We start from the raw sequence: 20,210 nt of genomic DNA, 5'->3' as shown, positions 1-20,210 counted from the left end.
GTAGGCACAGGGACAATTCCTGGCACACTGTGGTGCTGTTCTAGTGATAGTTGGGGTGGGGATTGGCAGAGATACTGCCAAAGCTGGATACACACTATACAACTTCCTTTAGATTTTTTTCCTTTAGATTTACCAAAACCATATAATATGAGGTCAAACCTAAACCCTTTCAATTTGTATGCCATAAGGCAGGCCCTTGCACTACATAGTTTAAGGTGAATCCAAAGTAAATTGAACAACAAAAGTTGTATAGTGTGTATCCAGCTTTAGTTAGGAAAAGGAGGTAAGGACATTCCCAAGGATGCAACACTGCTAAAACATGATAAGCAGATTGATATCTCCAAGTACAATGTTCTATTGAGAGAAAGATAAAATCAAGGGTAACTTTCCAGGTACAGAGGTGCCTGGCTTGGGTTGAATTTGACAGAAGAATTTGCAGGAACATTGCTGAGTCTGGAATGGGTAACATTGCAGGTACTGTTTGCTGCTGAGATGGAGAATAGGGCAGACATTTCCTGAGACACTGTGGTTTAAAGGAGGAAAAAGAAGCCTGAACAATCACATTTTACGTAATCTGGCATGCAGACACGAACCAGTACTGCACTGGTAAGCACTACATTAAATGTCAGTCTTGTTTTTTACCTGCAGAAAGCCAAAATCCAAAACTTACTAAAATGAAAAATAACATACAAAAAATACAACGTGACATATTTAGCTAATACAATGTATACCTGAATGTCGTTCAAAGGACACGTGGGAGCACCTTTACCCTGCAACTTTATCAGATTAGTTGATGTAGAAGACATGAATTATTTTGCTTCAAAAGGGGAAGGAGAGGTATGTAAATATATTTTTATGTGTGCCATTGTGTGTTGTCCTTGCCCAAAAATACACCTTCCTGACATTCTTCCCCCTCATTCCTGAGATGTACACCTCCTTCCCCAGAAGAACATCCCCTTCCCAGAAGTACCCCTCCTTCTCCTGAAGTACCCCATCTTTCCCAGGAGTACCCCTCCTAACCCCCAGAATACACCTCCTTCTCCAGAAGTACACCTTTGTCCTGGTGCCTAAATTTGTTGAGACCTGATGCTCTGTGTACCTGGTTCCTACATTTTCACATTTAATACAAGCATATGCTTAAAGTGATATTAAAGTAATTTGTTTTTCATAAATAAGATACTAGCAACATAACTTAACATAACTGAGTGTTCAATGCTCTGGACAGCTGCTTATTGTGGTTCCAAGCGGGATTGTGTTTGTGCTCCTATGGGAATTTATAGGTCCCGTCAGCACAGGTGGCACAAATACAGAGGGAGTGAGGCAACACGACCAGGGAACAGTTTCAGAAGCAAGATGAGAGGGGGGAATTTATAAAAAAAACAGCAAATTTACAGTGTTATTTTATTAGTATCTGAAAAAAATACTTTTAAGTAGAATTATAGGCAAAACCTTTTTTTCATTTTGGATAGAGTAAGGGAGGGCTTTAACCCTTTCTTTTTTTGCCATCTGTGCCCCATTGGGGAGATTTTCCATTCACTTTCTGTCCCATAGCAAAAGCAGGAAGTGATAAACAATCCCTGCAAATTAAGAGAATCCCCTGGGGACCCCCAGGCCATGAGAACTAATGGCCCCTTTGGAAGATTTCCCCTTTATGAATTTTCAGGGGACAACCAAAAATGTGGGTTTTTCATTTGCTTTCACTTTCAATGCTAATGCTAATGGACAAGTAAAGAGAGTGAATCTCCCTAATGGGAATGCAAACAACAACATAAAATGACAAGTGTTCTAATCCCTCTCCATTCCTTCTTCTCCATTCTGTTCAAAACTAAAGAAAAAGTTTTGCCTTCAGATATACTTTAAAGCTGATATATATTTTACAGTGCAAGGTAATTTCTTACAGTATATATTCACACCTCTTCAGCAAACTGTTGGCTTTCTACTACAGCCTGCTCACTTCCATATACACCAGAATATGCTGACTCCCCTCTCCCCATCTCCTTCCTGCCATGTATCTTGGGCTCCACTGCACCTCCTGTGTGCCTGGACAACCATGGAACATGTCAACAGGGAGAATGGAGGGAGATCAGAAAACATCTGTTCTCAGATTGGACCAGTGGATAAATCCAGATGTTGCAAGAATTTTCTCTTTCACTTCCACTTTCAGGGTTTTCATTCCTTAGCCCCTGTGGCCATGTAGGAAGCTAATCAAACAAGATCTGTTCTGATTAGCTCCAGTAGAGTGCAAAGATGACATTAAGGGTCTAATAGACCCCTGATGCCTCCATAAAAAGAACATGCCATATATGCTGTCCCATGTCACTTGTCAGCTCCCTTGTGATACTAGAAGAGTGAAGTGCAAAAAGCCCCCTGCCCCACTTACATACACATGCAAATGTAATTGTGCATGTCAAGGGTACCTAATGTTCAGGCTGATTGATGTCAGGTCATGCAACAAATGGAAGCCAGCAAATGGAGAGATAGCACGCAGGTGCCAAATAGCAGCAAGTGACACTAAGCACATCAAGGCTTAAAATTTCTAAAGCTCATCTAGAGTGGTATATACTGTTGAACGACTGAGTTTGCATCCTGAACAAATATACCATCACTTACACACTTTATGGCCCTGTCCCTTCATCGGAGACCATGATTGACTTAATCAGAGATCATTTCTGACCTGTGACTACCATATGTCTTACAGTTGACACAGGACTTCACTAATCAGGTCAGGCCAGTATACTCTGGGATAATTTATGGAATGGCAGTTTTCCTGTCCTCATCTCTGTAACTCACTTTTGTGAGTACCTAGAATGCCTATATCGTCTCCTCAGTTGATACTGAGGATATTTGTCACAGAAACAATTGTAGTTAAAAGGCCATTTTGTTAGGAGTTAAACATTTCTGTGTTTGTTTTCTGGACTTACTTTAAGGCTAAGTTCACATGTAGGCGTTTTGGGGCGTTTGGGGAGTTTTTCTGCTCTAGGATCAGCTCAAAAAACGCCCAAGACAAATCCTATTCATTTCAATGGCCCCTGTTCACATCTGAGCGTTTTGACGTTTTAAGCAAAACGCCCAACGCTCAAAAAAGTACATGAGCTTCTTTTTGGGCAGATTACAGGCGTTTTTATTTTTTTCCATTGGTTACTAGTCAACCTAAAAACGCCTGTAAAACGCCTGTAAAAACGCCCATAAAAACGCTTGAAAAAAACGCCTAAAAAACGCCTGTAAATAGCAACGCCAAGATGTGAACGTAGCCTAAATGTATGTACTTTTCAAATTGACCACATGGGGGAGCCCCACTTTTTATTTATGGTCAGGTTTAAGTATTTGTTATGTACACGTGCACCGCAGAACTTTGTCCCACTTGGTCCTTGTGTAAAGAGGCTTCTTATAGTCTGGTTCAGCTGTCAGGGGTTAAGTGTTACCCAGGGTTCTCATCCATGCAGGTTCAGGGGCTCCTGGGTGTTTGTGTCATACAGAGGAAAACTGGATTTTCAGATTCCTCAGAGATTGGTAAAATCAAGCTCAGAGACTTCATAAAGACTTGGGAGGGATAAAGTCTTCCAATCCTGGATCCGTGTTACTGAGGTTGCAAAATACTGGAGAGTTTAATAAAATACCACATTGATGAGTTCTTACTGGAAAAAAAACATTTTAAGCAACAGACAGCATGGTAAGTAAAACCTTGGACAGAGGAGTGGCTGTGGACGTAGTATACTTGGATTTTGCTAAAGTGTTTGACACAGTTCCCCCACACACTGCTAATGTGTAAGGTAAAGTATACTGGCTTGGAAAGATCAGCTTGTAAATGGATAGAAAACCGGCTAAACTATAGAGTTCAGAGAGTAGTGGTTAATGATTCTTACTCTGAATGGTCTAAGATTATCAGTGGTGTACCCCAAGGTTCATTGTTGGGATCCTCACTTTTTAATATCTTTATAAATGATATAGGGTCTGGGATTAAAAGTACCATTTCAGTCTTTGCAGATGACACCAAGCTATGCAATGGAATAACTTCCTTACAAGATGTCTCCAACTTACAAACCAACCTCAATGCACTGTTTCATTGGGCAACTATGTGGCAAATGAAGTTTAATGTTGATGAATGTAAAGTTATGCATTTGGGGGCTTAGAATATGCATGCATCATACATAGTAGGGAGAGTAGAACTGGGGGAATCCATAGTGGAGAAGGATCTGGGTGTTCTGGTGGATCATAAGCTTAATAATAGCATGCAATGCCAAGCTGCAGTTTCCAAAGCAAGCAAAGTCCTTTCTTCTATTAAGAGAGGTATGGACTCCAGAGAGAGAGATGTAATTTTGCCCCTGTACAAATCATTAGTAAGACCTCATCTGGAATATGCAGTTTGGTTTTGGGCACCAGTTCTCAAAAAGGATATCAGGGAACTGGAGAAAGGGCAGAGAAGGGCAACCAAACTGATAGAAGCTTGGAGGAGCTCAGCTATGAGGAGAGATTAGAGGAACTAAATGTATTGTCTCTTGAGAAGAGGAGATTAAGGGGGATATGATCAACATGTATAAATACATAAAGGGTCCATATAGTGAACTTGGTGTTAAGTTATTAATGTTAAGGTCATCACAGAGGCCAAAGGGAAAACCTATGTCTAGAGGAAAAGAGATTAAGTCTCCAAATATGGAAAGGTTTCTTCACAGTAAGAGCTGTGAAAATGTGGAATAGAGTCCCTCCAGAGGTGGTTCTAGCCAGCTCAGTAGATTGCTTAAAAAATGGTCTGGGTACTAATATTTATAGGTAAAGTTGATCCAGGGAATTTTGGATTGCCTCTTGGGGGATCAGGAAGGAATTTTTTCCCCTGCTGTAGCAAATTGCATCTTGCTTTGCTGGGATTTTTTGCCTTACTCTGTCAACAGTGGGCATAGGATTGTGTAAATGGGATTTTATGGTTGTGTTTTCTTTTTTTTTTTTATTGGTTGAGCCAGATGGACTGTGTCTTTTTTCAACCTAACTATGAAACTTTGTGGACAGCCAGCAAAATGATTGGGCAGTTGTGTGGAGGGCTTTTGCTAGAGATGTGAATATGATTTAAGGCTTCACCCTCCTCAGGAGTCTGTGAGGCTACAGAGGAGCAGCCAGAGGTATGCATAGTACAAGTGAAGTCTGTGGAAAAACAAAACAGAGCCCTAAGCCTAAGGGCCAGAGCAGCAGTGCTGCAAAATAAGCCAGGAGGCTTAATGAAGTTGTGGTGGTGTTCTGTAGCATGAGAGAAGGAATGCTTAAAATCCCAGCAAGGGTAACCTTTTTTTGCGCCAGAACTCAACTTTTTTTTAAAATAAAAGTGGGATAGAAAGCTCTTAAAGCGGAGTTCCGGCCACAAAATCGACATAATCGATTTTGTGGCCATCCGTTTGCTTTTCGTCACCTGTAAAGGAAATGGATAGTTTTTTTTTTTTTTACTTACCTTGTTATTGTAGAAAAATATACTCACCTTTCTTCCACTTCTTCCCTCGGCGGCCACGGCCCGCGCCGTCACTTCCGGTTTGCAATGATTCCTGGGAGCTGAACGTCATCGCTCCCAGGAATCAATGCGACCGCACCGGCCCCTCTCGTCACTTCTGGTGAGGCTTCGCATTCCCTGCTAAACAGCTTTTGGGCATGCCCGGAAGCTATGAAGAAATGCGGCGCCGCACCGAAAGTGACGAGCGGGGCTGGTGCAGGCGCATTCTGGGAGAAGAGGACACGGAAGAGGACGCAGAAGAGGAACGCGCGGGCTTCAGCTGCCCACATCCGAGATAGCAACGCTGGAGAACAAATTTTAATGGTAAGTATTTCTTCTTGCAGGTAAGTGCGACCAGAGACAGTACAGAGGCTATCCGTTGTGGAATGTACGAGCCCTGACTGTCCCGGGGGTATTTTTATTGAATTTTTTTTTTCATGGCCGGAACTCCGCTTTAAATTGACTATATCCTTAAAAGTGATACACTTGAGCTGAACCACAAAATATATACAGTGTATGTATGTGTATGTATGTATATATATATATATGTATATATATATAATCTTTGTTGTTGTTTTTTTTGCTAATAACCTGTATATCTAGTAGATGGTATCATAGTCACATGGGCTAAACAACATAGACATAAATGGTATTGTGTGAATTTTTAAAATGGAAAGGGATAGACAAACATGCAATTGGCTGGAGTTTTGGGGAACAAAAAGGAAAAAGCAGCTCCACATAGGCTATTTACACGGTGGACTAGATTTACATTGATGCATACTGAGGTAAACTTCAAACCTCCAAACATTACAAATTGTCCTGAATTTCACTATGTAACTGGATGTAAAAAAAAAACTCAGACTCCTTTACCTAGTTCACCCCACTCTATACTTCCGTAGATCATGTCCAATTTTACATAAAAAGTCACTGAATTGGTCTGCTGTACTGGTTCAGAAAATTGTAATTTTCCTAAACTCCAAAAGTAAGACTGTCTTTTATAAAGACCTCAATGAAGCAGGATTTAATGTTGAGAGAATATAGTGGGAAGAATAAAAAACCTCTTTCAAGTTTTTTTTTCTCTGTAACTCAGTATCTTTCCGGAAAATAAAGCACTCATTTTAGTAGTGAAGTGTAGGGTTAGAACATTTGTGAGGTTTGCTGTGTCAGTGACCTCATTCCCCTTATTTATTTTATTGGTGATAAATTAATATAGGAGGGTGAGCAATGTCTCCTCTTTCCTCAATTCAAAACTGGAGTTTGGTTTTAAAAGCCTCCGGATTTCCCTCATGACAAATATCACTGTGTGCTTCTTTCAGATATGTGTTAAAGGACCAAATGTATTTAAAGGATATCTTAAAGACAAAGAAAAGACAGCAGAAGCATTAGATGACAGTGGCTGGCTGTACACTGGAGACATTGGAAAATGGCTTCCGGTATGTTAGCACTTTTCACCTTTATTGTTGAAATATCAGGGCTCTTAATAATATTCTATATGTTTAACCACAATCTTTTCACCTACATAATAAAGAATGGAACTCTAAAGATCATAGACAGAAAAAAGCACATATTCAAGCTTGCACAAGGAGAATACATAGCACCAGAGAAGATTGAGAACATTTATATTCGCAGTGAACCCGTATCGCAAATATATGTTCATGGAGACAGCCTTCAGGTAAGATTGCTCTGTAATAAATATTGTACATAATTTAAATAGTTGATACAGTTTGAAAAGATTGATGGCCATTGTGCTCAACCTTCCACAGCTGCGATTTTGATCCAGGGACAACAAAACAAAAACCTCAACTGCTACAGGGGCAATATTCTTATGCTCAAGATATTTTCATATTATCCTGTGCTAAATATACCTATGGATATTGTTTGTTGTGAGAAATGTATCTTTTCTTTTTAGCAATTTTATTACTGTTTTTTGCCATTTATAATCTATGTGATGAAGTATTCCTTGGAGTAACCGCTCCTACTGTAAACAACCCTTTCCTAAACTGATGGTAAAATGTTTTGTCTTCTGTTAACAAATTATTTTCCCTTGTCCCCTGTAAAGTCCTTGGGATTAAATGTTTTGTAGCAAATCAAATACTGCCCTTGAATATATGGATATATATACTGCCCAGATTAGCATTGGCCTTAGGCCCCACTTACATTTGTGTTTGTTGGCCGAATCCGATTACCCTTGGGAGACTTAGCAGAGTTTTCTGTAAATAGCTACAGGTGAGAAGCCCCATTCAAAGCCACAAAAGGCTCACTGTCTGCAGCTTTTCATAGAAAACCCAGCTACCCCACTAAGTCTTCAACAGGTAATCGCAGTCAGCCCTACACCCAAGTGTAAGTGGGATCTTAGACTTAGAACACCTTTTGTTTTAATGCACCTGGAAGGTATTTAGCAAATTTTAAACTAGGTTAAACTAGTTCAAATAGGCTTTAATAAATATGGTCAAGAAATTATAAAATCTAAATTCAGCTGTGAGATACTCATGCTCCCAAATGGTGGTGGCCTGATCTATAGAACACCTCCTCCTCCACACAAAGTGCTCTCAGTGTTCCCTACCAAGTGATGCACTCAACCAATTAGTTTGACCCCTTATTTGAAAAAGGTAGATCAAAGCAAGCTTTTTTAATACAGTATCCTTGGACAGCCTCTCACACATCCCCTCCACTATACAGGCCACTTTATTTCTACATATTTCACTCCACCATTCAAAGAGATAGACAACAAAAATATACCATAGTATAGTATTCTTTAATATAATTGTACTTAAGACCATCCAAAATGTGCACTGATATTTAAAATATGCAAAATGCCAGCATTAAACATGGGTCATGGATGTGACTGCCTGTGTACTCAAGACCGCTTGCCCTACTTCCTGTGTTGGTTTTGACATGCGTTCCACTGGCCGGCAGTGATGTTGTGAAAATTACATCACAGACCTTAGCCCCAACCAATGTATTTCATCTATTGCTGGCATGTACAACCAGCAGCAATCAGTGGGCTCTCTTAAATAACAAATATTTCAAAAATATATAAATTTCATGAACTATTTAGAATAATATTAAATTAATTATTTAAATACTTTGGGGTAAAAGATATAAAAAAATCCGAAAAATATTTACTTTATAAATATAAGTAAATAAATAAAAAAATGGGGTTTTAAAAATTAGTGAAGAAGCAATTTACATTGATATCTATATTAAGGCTATTGAGTGTTAACTCATATATTCAGCGTCTTTCATTCTGTGCTACCATTTTTTTAAGATTCAATCCTTTCCGGTTGCCTGTGATTTTACTATCCCATAAAATACTAATCCTCTTGTATCACAAATGTGAACATCTCTAAAATGTTTTGAAACACTAAGCTTTTTAAAACCCATTTTTATATTGTTTATATGTTCTCCTATTCTAGTCTCATTGTCGTCATCCCAGCATACTGTAGCCCACATGGGCACTCTAATATATATGTCATGTGGGTGGCTATCACAGGAAATACATGTTTTTTTTTATATAATTTTGCTTACTGTTTCTTGGGCTGAGTTCTGTTCTTTTTCTTTCTTTATTATGGATAGTTTTAAATAGAATACATCTATTACACCTAAAAACCTTTTTGATCCCATAAAAGTTACTGTTTTTCTAGGTGGATGTATGACATCATGCACTATATTAGTTCTAAGACCTGGTGCCCTTCTGTATAAATCGGAGTCTCTTTGTGTGGAGGAGGAGGATGTGGTCTGCACATTCAGTGACCACCATTTGGGAGCACGAGTATCTCATGGCTAAATTTAGGTTTATAATTTCATGGTTGAACTTGTTCTTTAATGGTGAAGACTACACTGAAGTTTGGAGGAAATTCACTATATGTTTAGACACTATGGAGGAGATTTACTAAAAATGGAGCACTCAAAATCTGATGCAGCTGTGCTTGATATCCAATCACCTTCTTTTTATATTTACCTAGGTGGATGTAGTATCAGTCCCCCGGTGCCCCTACACTTAGATTAGTGATTGAACACCGCCATCCACTTAGTTCTGACAGCTCCCTAAGCAGAGAGCTGCTAACTGTTTGTCAGCAGCTCTCTGCTCTGCTGAAGAGCAGGGTTGGAGGGGGAGGGGTAGCGGGCTGGCTCAGGCACTCAGCGGCTTGCTGAGAGGCTGATCCGGGTGTCAGTCCAGGCACCTGGTGAATCCTGACTTCCATTGTCATGATGATGCAGTGCCTGGACTGACATCTTCGATGGGTCACAGTCACCAAGCTAATTGCACTCCTGTGATCCATAGGAGATGTACAGCCAAACGAGCTTTGGCTGTACATCTCCTTTAAGCTTTGACAGCAAAACCAGGAAGCTGACCAGATTTTCAACGCTCCAGTTTTAGTAACCCCCCCCCCCCCCCCCATATGTGCTTTGGATAATATGTACTTTTTTTTTTGTACATTGTATTTTTAGGATATTATATGCTGAATTCACAGTTGTTATTTATTTTTATTTGAGGCACACTTTGAAGAAACACACCAAGTTTGTTTGGATAAATTGGTTTATTGCCATTAATAGTTTACTTCACAGTACACATTTTTATTTAAGACCTTTGTTGGTATTTTTGCACAGCACAGCCACGATTTATATATATATATATATATATATATATATATATATATATATATATATATATATATATATATATATTTGTTAATGTTAATATTTTTATTAACGGTCACTAATGACCATTGTAAGGGGTTAAAGTAAATTTGGTACCTAGCAGCTTTGGTTAAAAAATAAGGGGTATAACCTCCACAACGCACAGGATTATATAATTATTTATAACTTAGACACTGTTAAAAAGAGTTACCCTGTGCTCAGGCCTAAAAACAGCAATGCAATTCATCTACCCATTCAATAGAAGAACCAGGGACCAAACCCTGAAGGATAAAAGAGGTCATTGGGTGATTCAACAATGTGTACCCCAACCAAAACCCCAGCCATACCTCCATATCTTTTTATCTTAAAAATCAACTTCCATATGTGCATTTTTCTATGATCATCTTTTAACTTGTAATTATAGGCATTTCTGGTTGGAATTGTTGTTCCGGATACTGAAGTAATGCCAGGATGGGCAAAGAAGAAAGGTTTTGAAGGATCATTTGCAGAACTATGCAACAATTTGGTATGAATTTCTGTATTCTAACATTAAAAAAATATTATCTGTTCTGAAAGAAATCCATCTTTTCAGAGAGAACTGTTAGGAAGAAACATTTTTCAAGGAAAAACATGTTAATTGTGCCACCAGTAAAACAAAAAATCTGGGGTCAACAAAGCATTTGCCTGAGAAGTGTTACTGGAAGTTGCCACTGTCCTGTTACAGGCTACTTACCTGCTATAGTGCAGTGAACCACACATTCTGGAGTTAGGTGAGAGTTAATTAAAGTCAATATTTACACAAATGATTGCATGAACATTCCCCGATTTCTTTTTAAATCAGCCTCACTAAATCCACAATGATCCGGCTGCCCAGAAATTTGTAAAAGACTGCCTCCATTAAACATTTATTTGGCATTTAATTAGCATGATGACAGACTTTGGGTAATAGTTATATAGTCCAGTTAAGGGGAGAGAGTCAACCTCTCTATACCATATTGTACAACTTTTTTGGGCAAGGACACATGAGCTTTTTGTGACATGTCTAATTGAAAATCCCAAAGTAAGAATACCTCACTAAGCTGTAAACTGTGGAAACCACAGCAAATGTCCTGATCGTGTTAGGCTTTACCCTTTAAACCTAATGTGCCTGGTTCAAGGAAAACAATTTCCCATTTACCTAAAGTTTCAGTCATTAGCACTTTTAGCTTTGACATATCTGAAGGTTTATAATTTATATATGTGGTATCCTTTGAGCTAATTCGAGCAATTTATGTTTATTGTGAGCCAGTCATGGAGGCGAGACTTTCCCTTCCACCCTAAGTGATCTGTTCTATTATAACGATGGCAAGGTTTTAGATGGTGGTTGTTTATTTCTGGTGCTTATGTATTGAAGCTATGGTCAAACAGGATGGAGGCTTTGCACATACTTTTTGATGATTGTTCTTTATGGTTGTACATGATGACTTAAACTCACCACTGTATTATATTGTTTTAAGCATTACTTGGTCCAGGATTGCTGCCCTGCAGGACTTAATGCATATTGAGTGTTTTTTGAAATGTGGCTCCCTCCCCCTTTTTGAGGCGTGGGCTTGTGTGTTCTTAGCATATTAGTACCACCAAATTTGGATTGTGGCCAAGGGGTTCTGGTCAGCTCTGAAAAAGAGAGCTCTGCCATTGAAATGCATAAGCTGTTCCCCTGTGGATGGACATGTTTTCTATGTGGGACTGGACCTGTTACATGCACTTGATGGTGAACTTTTGTGGGTACATTGGCCTTTTGTTTTATTTATTTATAGATATAATATACTATATTAAGTTAATTATATTAAGTTATTATAAGTTATATAATATAACTTATATATAAGTATGGGTTTCATTTTTTTCTTTGTAAATCTTAATCCTTATGACCTAATACTACATAAAACTCTTTCCTGCCCTCAGAGAAGTGCAACATATCTTTTAAAATAGAGTCAATTACCTGTGGGAGGGGCTACATACTTTCCTGGCGTGTCATACCGACAATGGGAGTCTGGATCCTCCCCCTTCCTTCTCCTCTCTGTGATTGATTGTCGGCTGGAGGCTCTCTGCTCGTTTCCGAGACTTCACACAGCACAGCATAGCACAGCTCCTCTCAACCCTCCCCCTTCCTCCAAGCAGACGATCCTGAATGCACAAACATGCCTTCAGAGAGCAGTTCAGTGAATGTAAAAGAGAAGTTATTGTTTTGAACCCACATACATGCTCCATACACATTATTCACAAACAGAATGGCATAGTAAACAGGTGGCTGATGTATTGTGCTGGCCCCACCTTCCCCTTCTCATCCTACTGACAACCTGACTTCCACCTCCCTTACTCAAAGCAACTGAAGGAGAAGCAGACAGTGGTTGTGAGTAACGGGGGGGGGGGGGGGGGGGATCTGAGGTGGCAGAAATAAATCGAAGCCCAGGAAGTATCGGAGAAGGTGGTGTGGAGATAGGACACGGACTGCTGCTGAACGTACAGCCTAACGCATAGACAGGAGAGCTGCTGGATGTGAAGACAGGACACAGCTTCTCATGCAGCCTCCGCTCCCTGGTGTTGGTGTGTTGACGGGTCGCCATGGAAATGGAAGCACTTAATGGGCATTAGCTTGCTACTGAGGTGTGTGTCCATTTGCCAAGCACGGATGCTTGTCAAAAAGAAGGAGGGACTGAAACGGGGTTTGATTGCTGGAGTTGTATCCGCCCCTTCTAAACTTTCAAACCGAAACAGGACCGTTACCGGCCGCTACACAAACTAAAGCACAGAGGAAAGAAATAAAAGGCATAACAGTATGAGGGTTATATATTATATATATATATATATATATATATATAGGTATCTGTACTGGTATCCGTATTGCTAGAGGGATGTGAGTATACGGGACATCAACCTTACTGATAAAAGCTTGCTTGCCATTCACAATCCCATAAAATGCATCTGTAACGGACTCTGTACTCAAGAAGAGTATCAAGAAGAGTATGTCCACCATATAAGCTTCCCTTGCCTGGTACCAGCATGATCCAAGATCCATTAGCCCACTCAGTCACTTGTCGAGAAATCAGTGTAGGGTGGTAAGAAGCATAAGACTGATTATTCAAGCACAGGCACAAAGAGATATACACTTGGGGACAATCCCCCCCTCTTTGCATAATGACACATGGTGGGGTAAACTACATTCCGTAACATGACACACAGGTATGTTCAACTTTCCAAAAGTAGACAGTCTTTAGGAAGGGCTGCTGGAGAAATCACACCCTCACCTCTATCAGCTAATCCACATATACATCCCATAATAGGTTGATCCCAAGGCAGATTGAAACAATAGAATAATGGGATACAGGCACTTAACAATAACAAACCCCACATATAGTGTTTGTCTTTCATTCCCAGTGACGGTGACGATCACAGCATTTCTCCTAAACTAAAGCCTAAGAGAAATGCCAACAATAAGGTGTGGTTTATGTGCATCTTGCCTGTCCGCAGTTAAAGAACAAAAGATCGCTGCCTCATCTCCTAACCTGAAGCCTTTTGAATGCTTTGCAAGTTTGTCTAAAATAAAACTGACTCCAAAATATGTACTGTATGTTTAGCTAAAAACACAACTTTCTTTATTGATGTGTTAATCTTAGTTTACCTCAAGAGAATCCATAAACAGGTTTTATTTCTTTTTCAATGTACTTTGGGCCCTTATTCTTAGCAAAAATCTCAGCCAGAGCAAAAAAAACAGTTCATCATTTTTTGGCACCTCTCCCCTGATCGTAAACTTCATGCAGCTCTATACGCAGGCGGATGTAAAAAGACTTGTGTCCATTTACATCTGCCTACCTCCTAGTACGTTCTATTCTACTTTTCCAGACCTAAACATCATGAATCTAAGGTAGCCTGATGTAAACAGACACAAGTTTATTTACATCCAGGTCCCTGATAGAGCCATTACTGGTTCGCTACAGTCCACTCTCAAAATGCGAACGCAAACTGAATGGGCATGGATGTCACAAAACTGACATCCGTCCCATTCAGTTCAGCAGGGAATCTGCTTATGGATCCTCTGCTAAATGAAGCGACACCCTGTGAATGGACTCTAAGGTCTACTTTATATTCCATGGTTGAACTTTCTTTCATATGAAAGCTGTTACATGAGCAGTAGCAAGCTAACCTCAAAATACTGTAAGCTCCAGAAAAAAAACGTTTTTAAAGAAATATAGGCTATACACTCTACAAAGTGAATGTTCAAGATGCAAAGTGAATGATGGTAAATAGGCTAAAAACTCAGTCATGCACAATGAATATCATTTTTTAAAAAAGCATGATTTTTTACAAGCATATGATTGGTTGATTGAAGTGAACATATCTACACTTTATTTACAAAGCTTAATGAACAGTCACTATGCAAGGGGAAAATCTTCCACACCTTTAGTCATTCGGCCTCTTCTTTATTATCTTATTTATCTTTATTTCAGATAACAATTCTACAGGTACAGGACATGTGGGTGTGAATTGTAAATGATCATTTTATTAACTTAAAATTAAAAAGTGGTCATTCCACTGTTGGGATTAAAAGTGAGAATATGTTTCCCTTTAATATCTTTTAGGAACTCAAGAAAGCAATAATGGCTGATATGGTGAGACTAGGAAAAGAGAGTGGGCTTCATTCTTTTGAACAGGTAAGAAAAGATATGCATATTTGCCTTCATAAAATATGTTTTCACAGAATGATATATACTGTAGTTTGGGTAACCTTTGCAAACATTGCTGATATGTGTCAGCTATTGGTTTTAAACCAGGTAATTGGGATTTTTCCCATTTAGGGTATACTTTGCTTAGTGCATTACTTTATTTTGATACATTGTATGCTAAGCTTGTTTTGTGGCTAATCTATCATTTTGCATTTTTTCTAAAAATGGTTTCTCTGCGTTTTCTGTTTTTTTTATATAAAAAAGAGGAATGGACTGTACTCATTAAAAAAAAATAAAAATGGGAAAAGTTTTAAATACCTCATTCTAGGTGACTTATAGGGATGCCACTTTGTAGAATGCCAAAAATGCAGAAACATGGGATACTTGTGGTTATTAAAAGTCAAAATTGTCAGTAAATCCTAGACTATAAGGATTAAGGGACATTGGTAACATCAACACGTTACTGTTTATGAAAATCCAAAATATACCTGTAAAAATTAAGCCCTTCCCCCTCCCACCCTTCATCTAGAAAGGTAATAAGAGCAGATTTCCCCATTGGAGAAACCATCAAAATCAGTCAAACAGTGACAAAAGTTCTAATCTTTCCTACTCCACAGAAAAAAATAAATAAAAAAAACATTGCTGTTGTTGTGTCCACTGAAGGCATTCATTGTAACCTTGTTTTGTTTGCAACCCATCAAATAGACAGGAAGTGATGGGACTTCAGGAGCAGCCATGAAAACCATTTCACCAATGTAAAAAACAATAGAAAAAAAACTTTATAGCTAGATTGTTACTTTATGAGTTGCTATAGACCATCCACCCTCTGCACCCATGCCAGTAAGACAAACCAAGTGGTCTTCCACAGTCTCTCCCTGGATTAATCCACTCCCCCTGTAAAAGCCCACCCACGATTATACCATTACTGCCAGCTCATTCACTGCATGCATTTTACAAAATTGACTGCTTATAGTTCAGCACCTTTTCTTTCCTGTCAGTCATTGACCTTATAGTAGTAGTTCCTTGATGATACTGCATGAGAGCTACAGAAAGAGGAGGAGCCGATGCCAAACAAGAAATTTCAAATGCATACATTTTGTGTGAATATTCCTCACTGTTATGACTCCAGTTGCTGTGCCATGAAAAGACAGCTTTATTTTTAGTGGTGATGAACAACCTGTGCAGAAAAAAGTGCCGGACATGTCCAGTTACTAATGCACACATACCACCTGGAACATTCATTTCATAAACATAGGCTAGGATGACATAAGGACACAGTAAGTATGGACCAGACATAGGAATGAATGGGCTGAGCGAGATGCTTGATCAGTGGGAGCTGAGCATGGCCCGGGCTCTTTACTGCAAAGGCTGATTAGTACAGGGCAGCACAGTAAAGAACGTGGGTGTAGGGCTGAATGTAAATAGTTAGGTAGATGGCTGCAGCTCAGAGAGTTGGGACACAATGACAACTTCTTTAAAAGGGATTGCTTTTTCTTCTGTCTTTTCTATAAATCCAGGATTTAGACTGGGAGGGAATATTGGCATCGATGAGCATAGAACAGAAATGGGAAATTTTAAAAAAGACTTTATGCAAAACTCACTGCAAAGTATATTCCCATAGGTAATAAGTTTAAAAGGCTAAAAATAAAACCTATGTGGCTCACGGCCAAAGTTAAAAAAGCTATAAATAAAAAGAAAAGAGCTTTTAAAAAATATAAAAATGAAGGAACACTATCATCGTTTAATTGTTACAAAGAATATAACAGAATATGTAAAAATTCAAAATGAACGACGAGATTGCAAAAGATAGTAGTACAAACCCCAAAAAATTATTCAAATATATTAATAGTAAAAATGTTAGGTCTGAGCATGTAGGCCCTTTACAAAATAATCAGGCGTGGTTGTCTGGGGACAAAGTTATGAAATACTTTCTTCAGCTCTGTGTATACAAAGGAGCATGAGGGAGCTCATTACCATAATGATGATGGTATTGACACAGCCCCAAATGATCCACAATGGCTCAAAAGTGATATGGTCCAGAAATATTTTTAGTCAGAATAAGGGTGGAAAAAGCGCCTGGACCAGATGGCATCTACCCACGCATCCTAAAAGAATTGAGCGCTGTAATTTCAAAGCCTTTGTTTCTAATTTTTAGGGACTGGTTAAGTACTGGAATAGTACCACTGGATTGGCGTAAGGCCAATGTGGTGCCTATATTTAAAAAGGGATCAAAGTCTTTGCCAAGTAACTATAGACCTGTTAGTTTAACTTCTATAGTCGGGAAGATACTGGAAAGTTTAATAAAAGACCACATAGATGAGTTCTTACTGGAAAAAAATGTTTTAAGCAACAGACAGCATGCATTCATGAAAGACAGAAGTTGTCAAACAAACTTGATTTCTTTTTATGAGGCGGTAAGTAAAACCTTGGACAGAGGGGTGACTGTGGACGTAGTATACTTGGATTTTGCAAAAGCATTTGACACAGTTCCCCACACATGGCTAATGTGTAAGGTAAAGTGTACAGGCTTGGAAAGGTCAGTTTGCAAATGGATAGAAAATTGGCTAAAAGATAGAATTCAGAAAATAGTGGTTAATGATTCTTACTCTGAATGGTCTAAGGTAATCAGTGGTGTACTTACTTTTTAATACCTATTTAATACTATAAATGATATAGGGTCTGGGATTAAAAGTACCATTTCAGTCTTTGCAGATGACACCAAGCTTTGCAGTGGAATAACTTCCTTACAGGATGTCTCCAACTTAAAAGCTGACCTCAATGCACTGTTTCATTGGGCAACTATGAGGCAAATGAGGTTTAATGTTGATAAATGTAAAGTTATGCACTTGTAGGCTAAGAATATGCATGCATCATACATACTAGGTGGAGTAGAACTGGGGGAATCCATAGCGGAGAAGGATCTGGGTGTTCGGGTAGATCATAAGCTTAATAATAGCATGCAATGCCAAGCTGTGGTTTCCAAAGCAAGCAATGTCCTTTCTTGTATTAACAGAGGCATGGATTCCAGAGAGAGAGAGATATCATTTTGCCGCTGTACAAAGTTTTGGGCACCAGTTCTTAAAAAGGATATCAGGGAACTGGAGAAAGTGCAGAGAAGGGCAACCAAACTGATAAGAGGCATGGAGGAGCTCAGCTATGAGAAAAGATTAGAGGCACTGTATATATTCTCTCTTGAGAAGAGGATATTAAGGAGGATATGATCAACATGTATAAATACATAAGGGGTCCATATAGTGAACTTGGTGTTGAGTTTTTCACTTTACGGTCAACACAGAGAACAAGGGGACACTCTTTATGTCTAGAGGAAAACGGATTTCATCTCCAAATACGGAAAGGTTTCTTCACTGTAAGAGCTGTGAAAATGTGGAATAGACTCCCTCTAGAGGTGGTTCTGGCTAGCTCTCTAGATTGCTTTAAAAAAAAGGCCTGGATTCTTTCCTGGGTGTATTTAATATAAGTGGGTACTAATATTTATAGGTAAAGTTGATCCCAGGAATATCAGATTGCCTCTCGGTGGATCAGGAATGAATTTTTTTCCCCTGCTGTAGCAAATTAGATCACGCTTTGCTGGGGTTTTTTCACCTTCCTCTGTATCAACTGTGGGTATAGGTATTGTGTATATGGGATTGTATGGTTGGGTTTTCATTACTGTTTTTTTTTTTTTTTGGTTGAGCCAGATGGACTTGTGTCTTTTTCAACCTGACTAACTATGTAACTATGTAACTATACAGACAAGCAGTGCTTACCAATGTTTAATGCTACAACACAATGCTTACAGTGTATGTATTATTATAGGTGAAAGCTATTCACATCCACAAAGAGATGTTCACCGTACAGAATGGATTATTGACACCAACACTGAAGGCGAAGAGACCAGAACTCCGAGAGTTCTTCAAAGAGGAAATAGTAGAGCTTTATGCCACGGTGTCTGTGTGACACTCTGTGAACAATATGTCTTATCATGCACATAAACTACAGAAATATGTGAATACATTCTTTTCTTGTTTTTGGATTTTAGCCTTTGCAGTTATTTTAAAAGTGCTTGGAGTGCAAGAAAATGATGAATGACAACTGAGGTTAAATTAACCAATATTATTTTAAAGTATTGCTAGCATGACGGTGTTTATACTGTACAGCTATGAACTGAAGACTAATATGTATAGTACAATATGCCAACATGGCTTTAGTAAGGACACTTTTTTTTTTAAGAAGCAAACTGAAGTCAAATAAAATAATTTCAGGATCACTGCACGAAACGTAAAAAAAAACATTGATGGTTTTCTGGATTGCGAGGACTTTTGTGTCCTTTTTATAGAACATTGCAAATACTGCAAGCTGTGTAAACTATTAAAGATTTACAGAGATTAATAGTTTTCAATAAAATAACTATAACAACTGTTTGTTTGTAAGTGCATTATTGCTCATTAAATGGTTTCATCCGCAAAAAAAATCACATTTGTGCATTGATGATGCTATGTTAAGGCAGCCTGTTTACTCTAACAGGACCTTTAAAAGAGAAGTGGGGCCATCAAGCTTTTGGCCCCAATTCTCCTGTGACTCACAGGAGTGCACTCCTGTGACCTGTATTCAGGTGACAGTGGACTAAACTCCACTGTCGGCTGATGTCACTCAGCCTGTCCAGACTCTGGAGGGATCCAAGCTTTAATGTTGGGATCCACTCAGATACCTGAGTAGCAGTGCCGCTGAGAGCCTGAGCCAGCTGCTCCTGTCCTCTGCACAGCCCGGCACTTCAGTGATCGCTGGAGGGGCAGAGCAGAGAGTGGCGATTGACAGTCACCAGCTCTGTGCTCACTGAAGACCGAGAACTGAGTGATCAGCAGACTTTGATTGCTCAGTTCTTGGTCTTAGAGGTGGGGGACAGATGCATCAATGGAGCAAGGCCAAAGCCATTTTTAATCCTGCACTTCTCTTTTAATGAGTTTCGACACACAAAATGACACACCTGCACTATTTTTGGGGAAGGCAGCACATCACAACCCACTGGAGGTGCACTGTGCCAGTGGTTTGCTTTTTTTCACTGTATACAGTATGTGAATTGGAGTGCCATTCAGAATAAATAGCAACACTACAGCGCACACATACTGCACATAAATGTGAATTGAAGTTATGTGGGTTTTACCATACTTTACTACAAGTGCATAGATGAGAACTTCATAAGGGATTACAGGTGCATCTTATAAAATTACAATATCATCAAAAAGTTTATTTTTTTTTTTCAGTAATTCAATTCAAAAAGTGAAACTCGTATATTTTATATAGATGTGTTACACACAGAGTTAAATATTTCAAGCATTTATTTCTTTTAATTTTGATGATTATGGCTTACAGCTAGTGAAAACACAAAATTCAGTATCTCA

At 38.9% G+C, this 20,210-nt stretch overlaps 1 protein-coding gene across 2 annotated transcripts in view; it reads left to right on the top strand.

Moving 5' to 3' along the window:
- LOC309553519 (long-chain-fatty-acid--CoA ligase 6-like) overlaps nt 1-19,229 on the top strand; it is a 351,689-nt gene extending 332,460 nt beyond the window's left edge. For both annotated transcript variants that reach the window (XM_082254765.1, XM_082254764.1), the window contains exons 16-21: nt 749-837; nt 6,787-6,903; nt 6,999-7,142; nt 10,536-10,637; nt 14,728-14,799; nt 18,628-19,229. In XM_082254765.1, coding sequence (XP_082110891.1) covers nt 749-837; nt 6,787-6,903; nt 6,999-7,142; nt 10,536-10,637; nt 14,728-14,799; nt 18,628-18,768 — 665 coding nt within the window. In that variant the 3' untranslated portion in view covers nt 18,769-19,229. The remainder of the gene's footprint in view (nt 1-748; nt 838-6,786; nt 6,904-6,998; nt 7,143-10,535; nt 10,638-14,727; nt 14,800-18,627) is intronic.
- Nucleotides 19,230-20,210: the final 981 nt, after the last annotated feature.

This window comes from Pelophylax lessonae, assembly GCF_965119305.1.
Source record: "Pelophylax lessonae genome assembly, chromosome: 4".
Classification (NCBI taxonomy): Eukaryota; Metazoa; Chordata; class Amphibia; order Anura; family Ranidae; genus Pelophylax; species Pelophylax lessonae.
The sequence above is the reverse complement of the archived record's forward strand: the minus strand, read 5'-3'. Positions and strand labels throughout refer to the sequence as shown.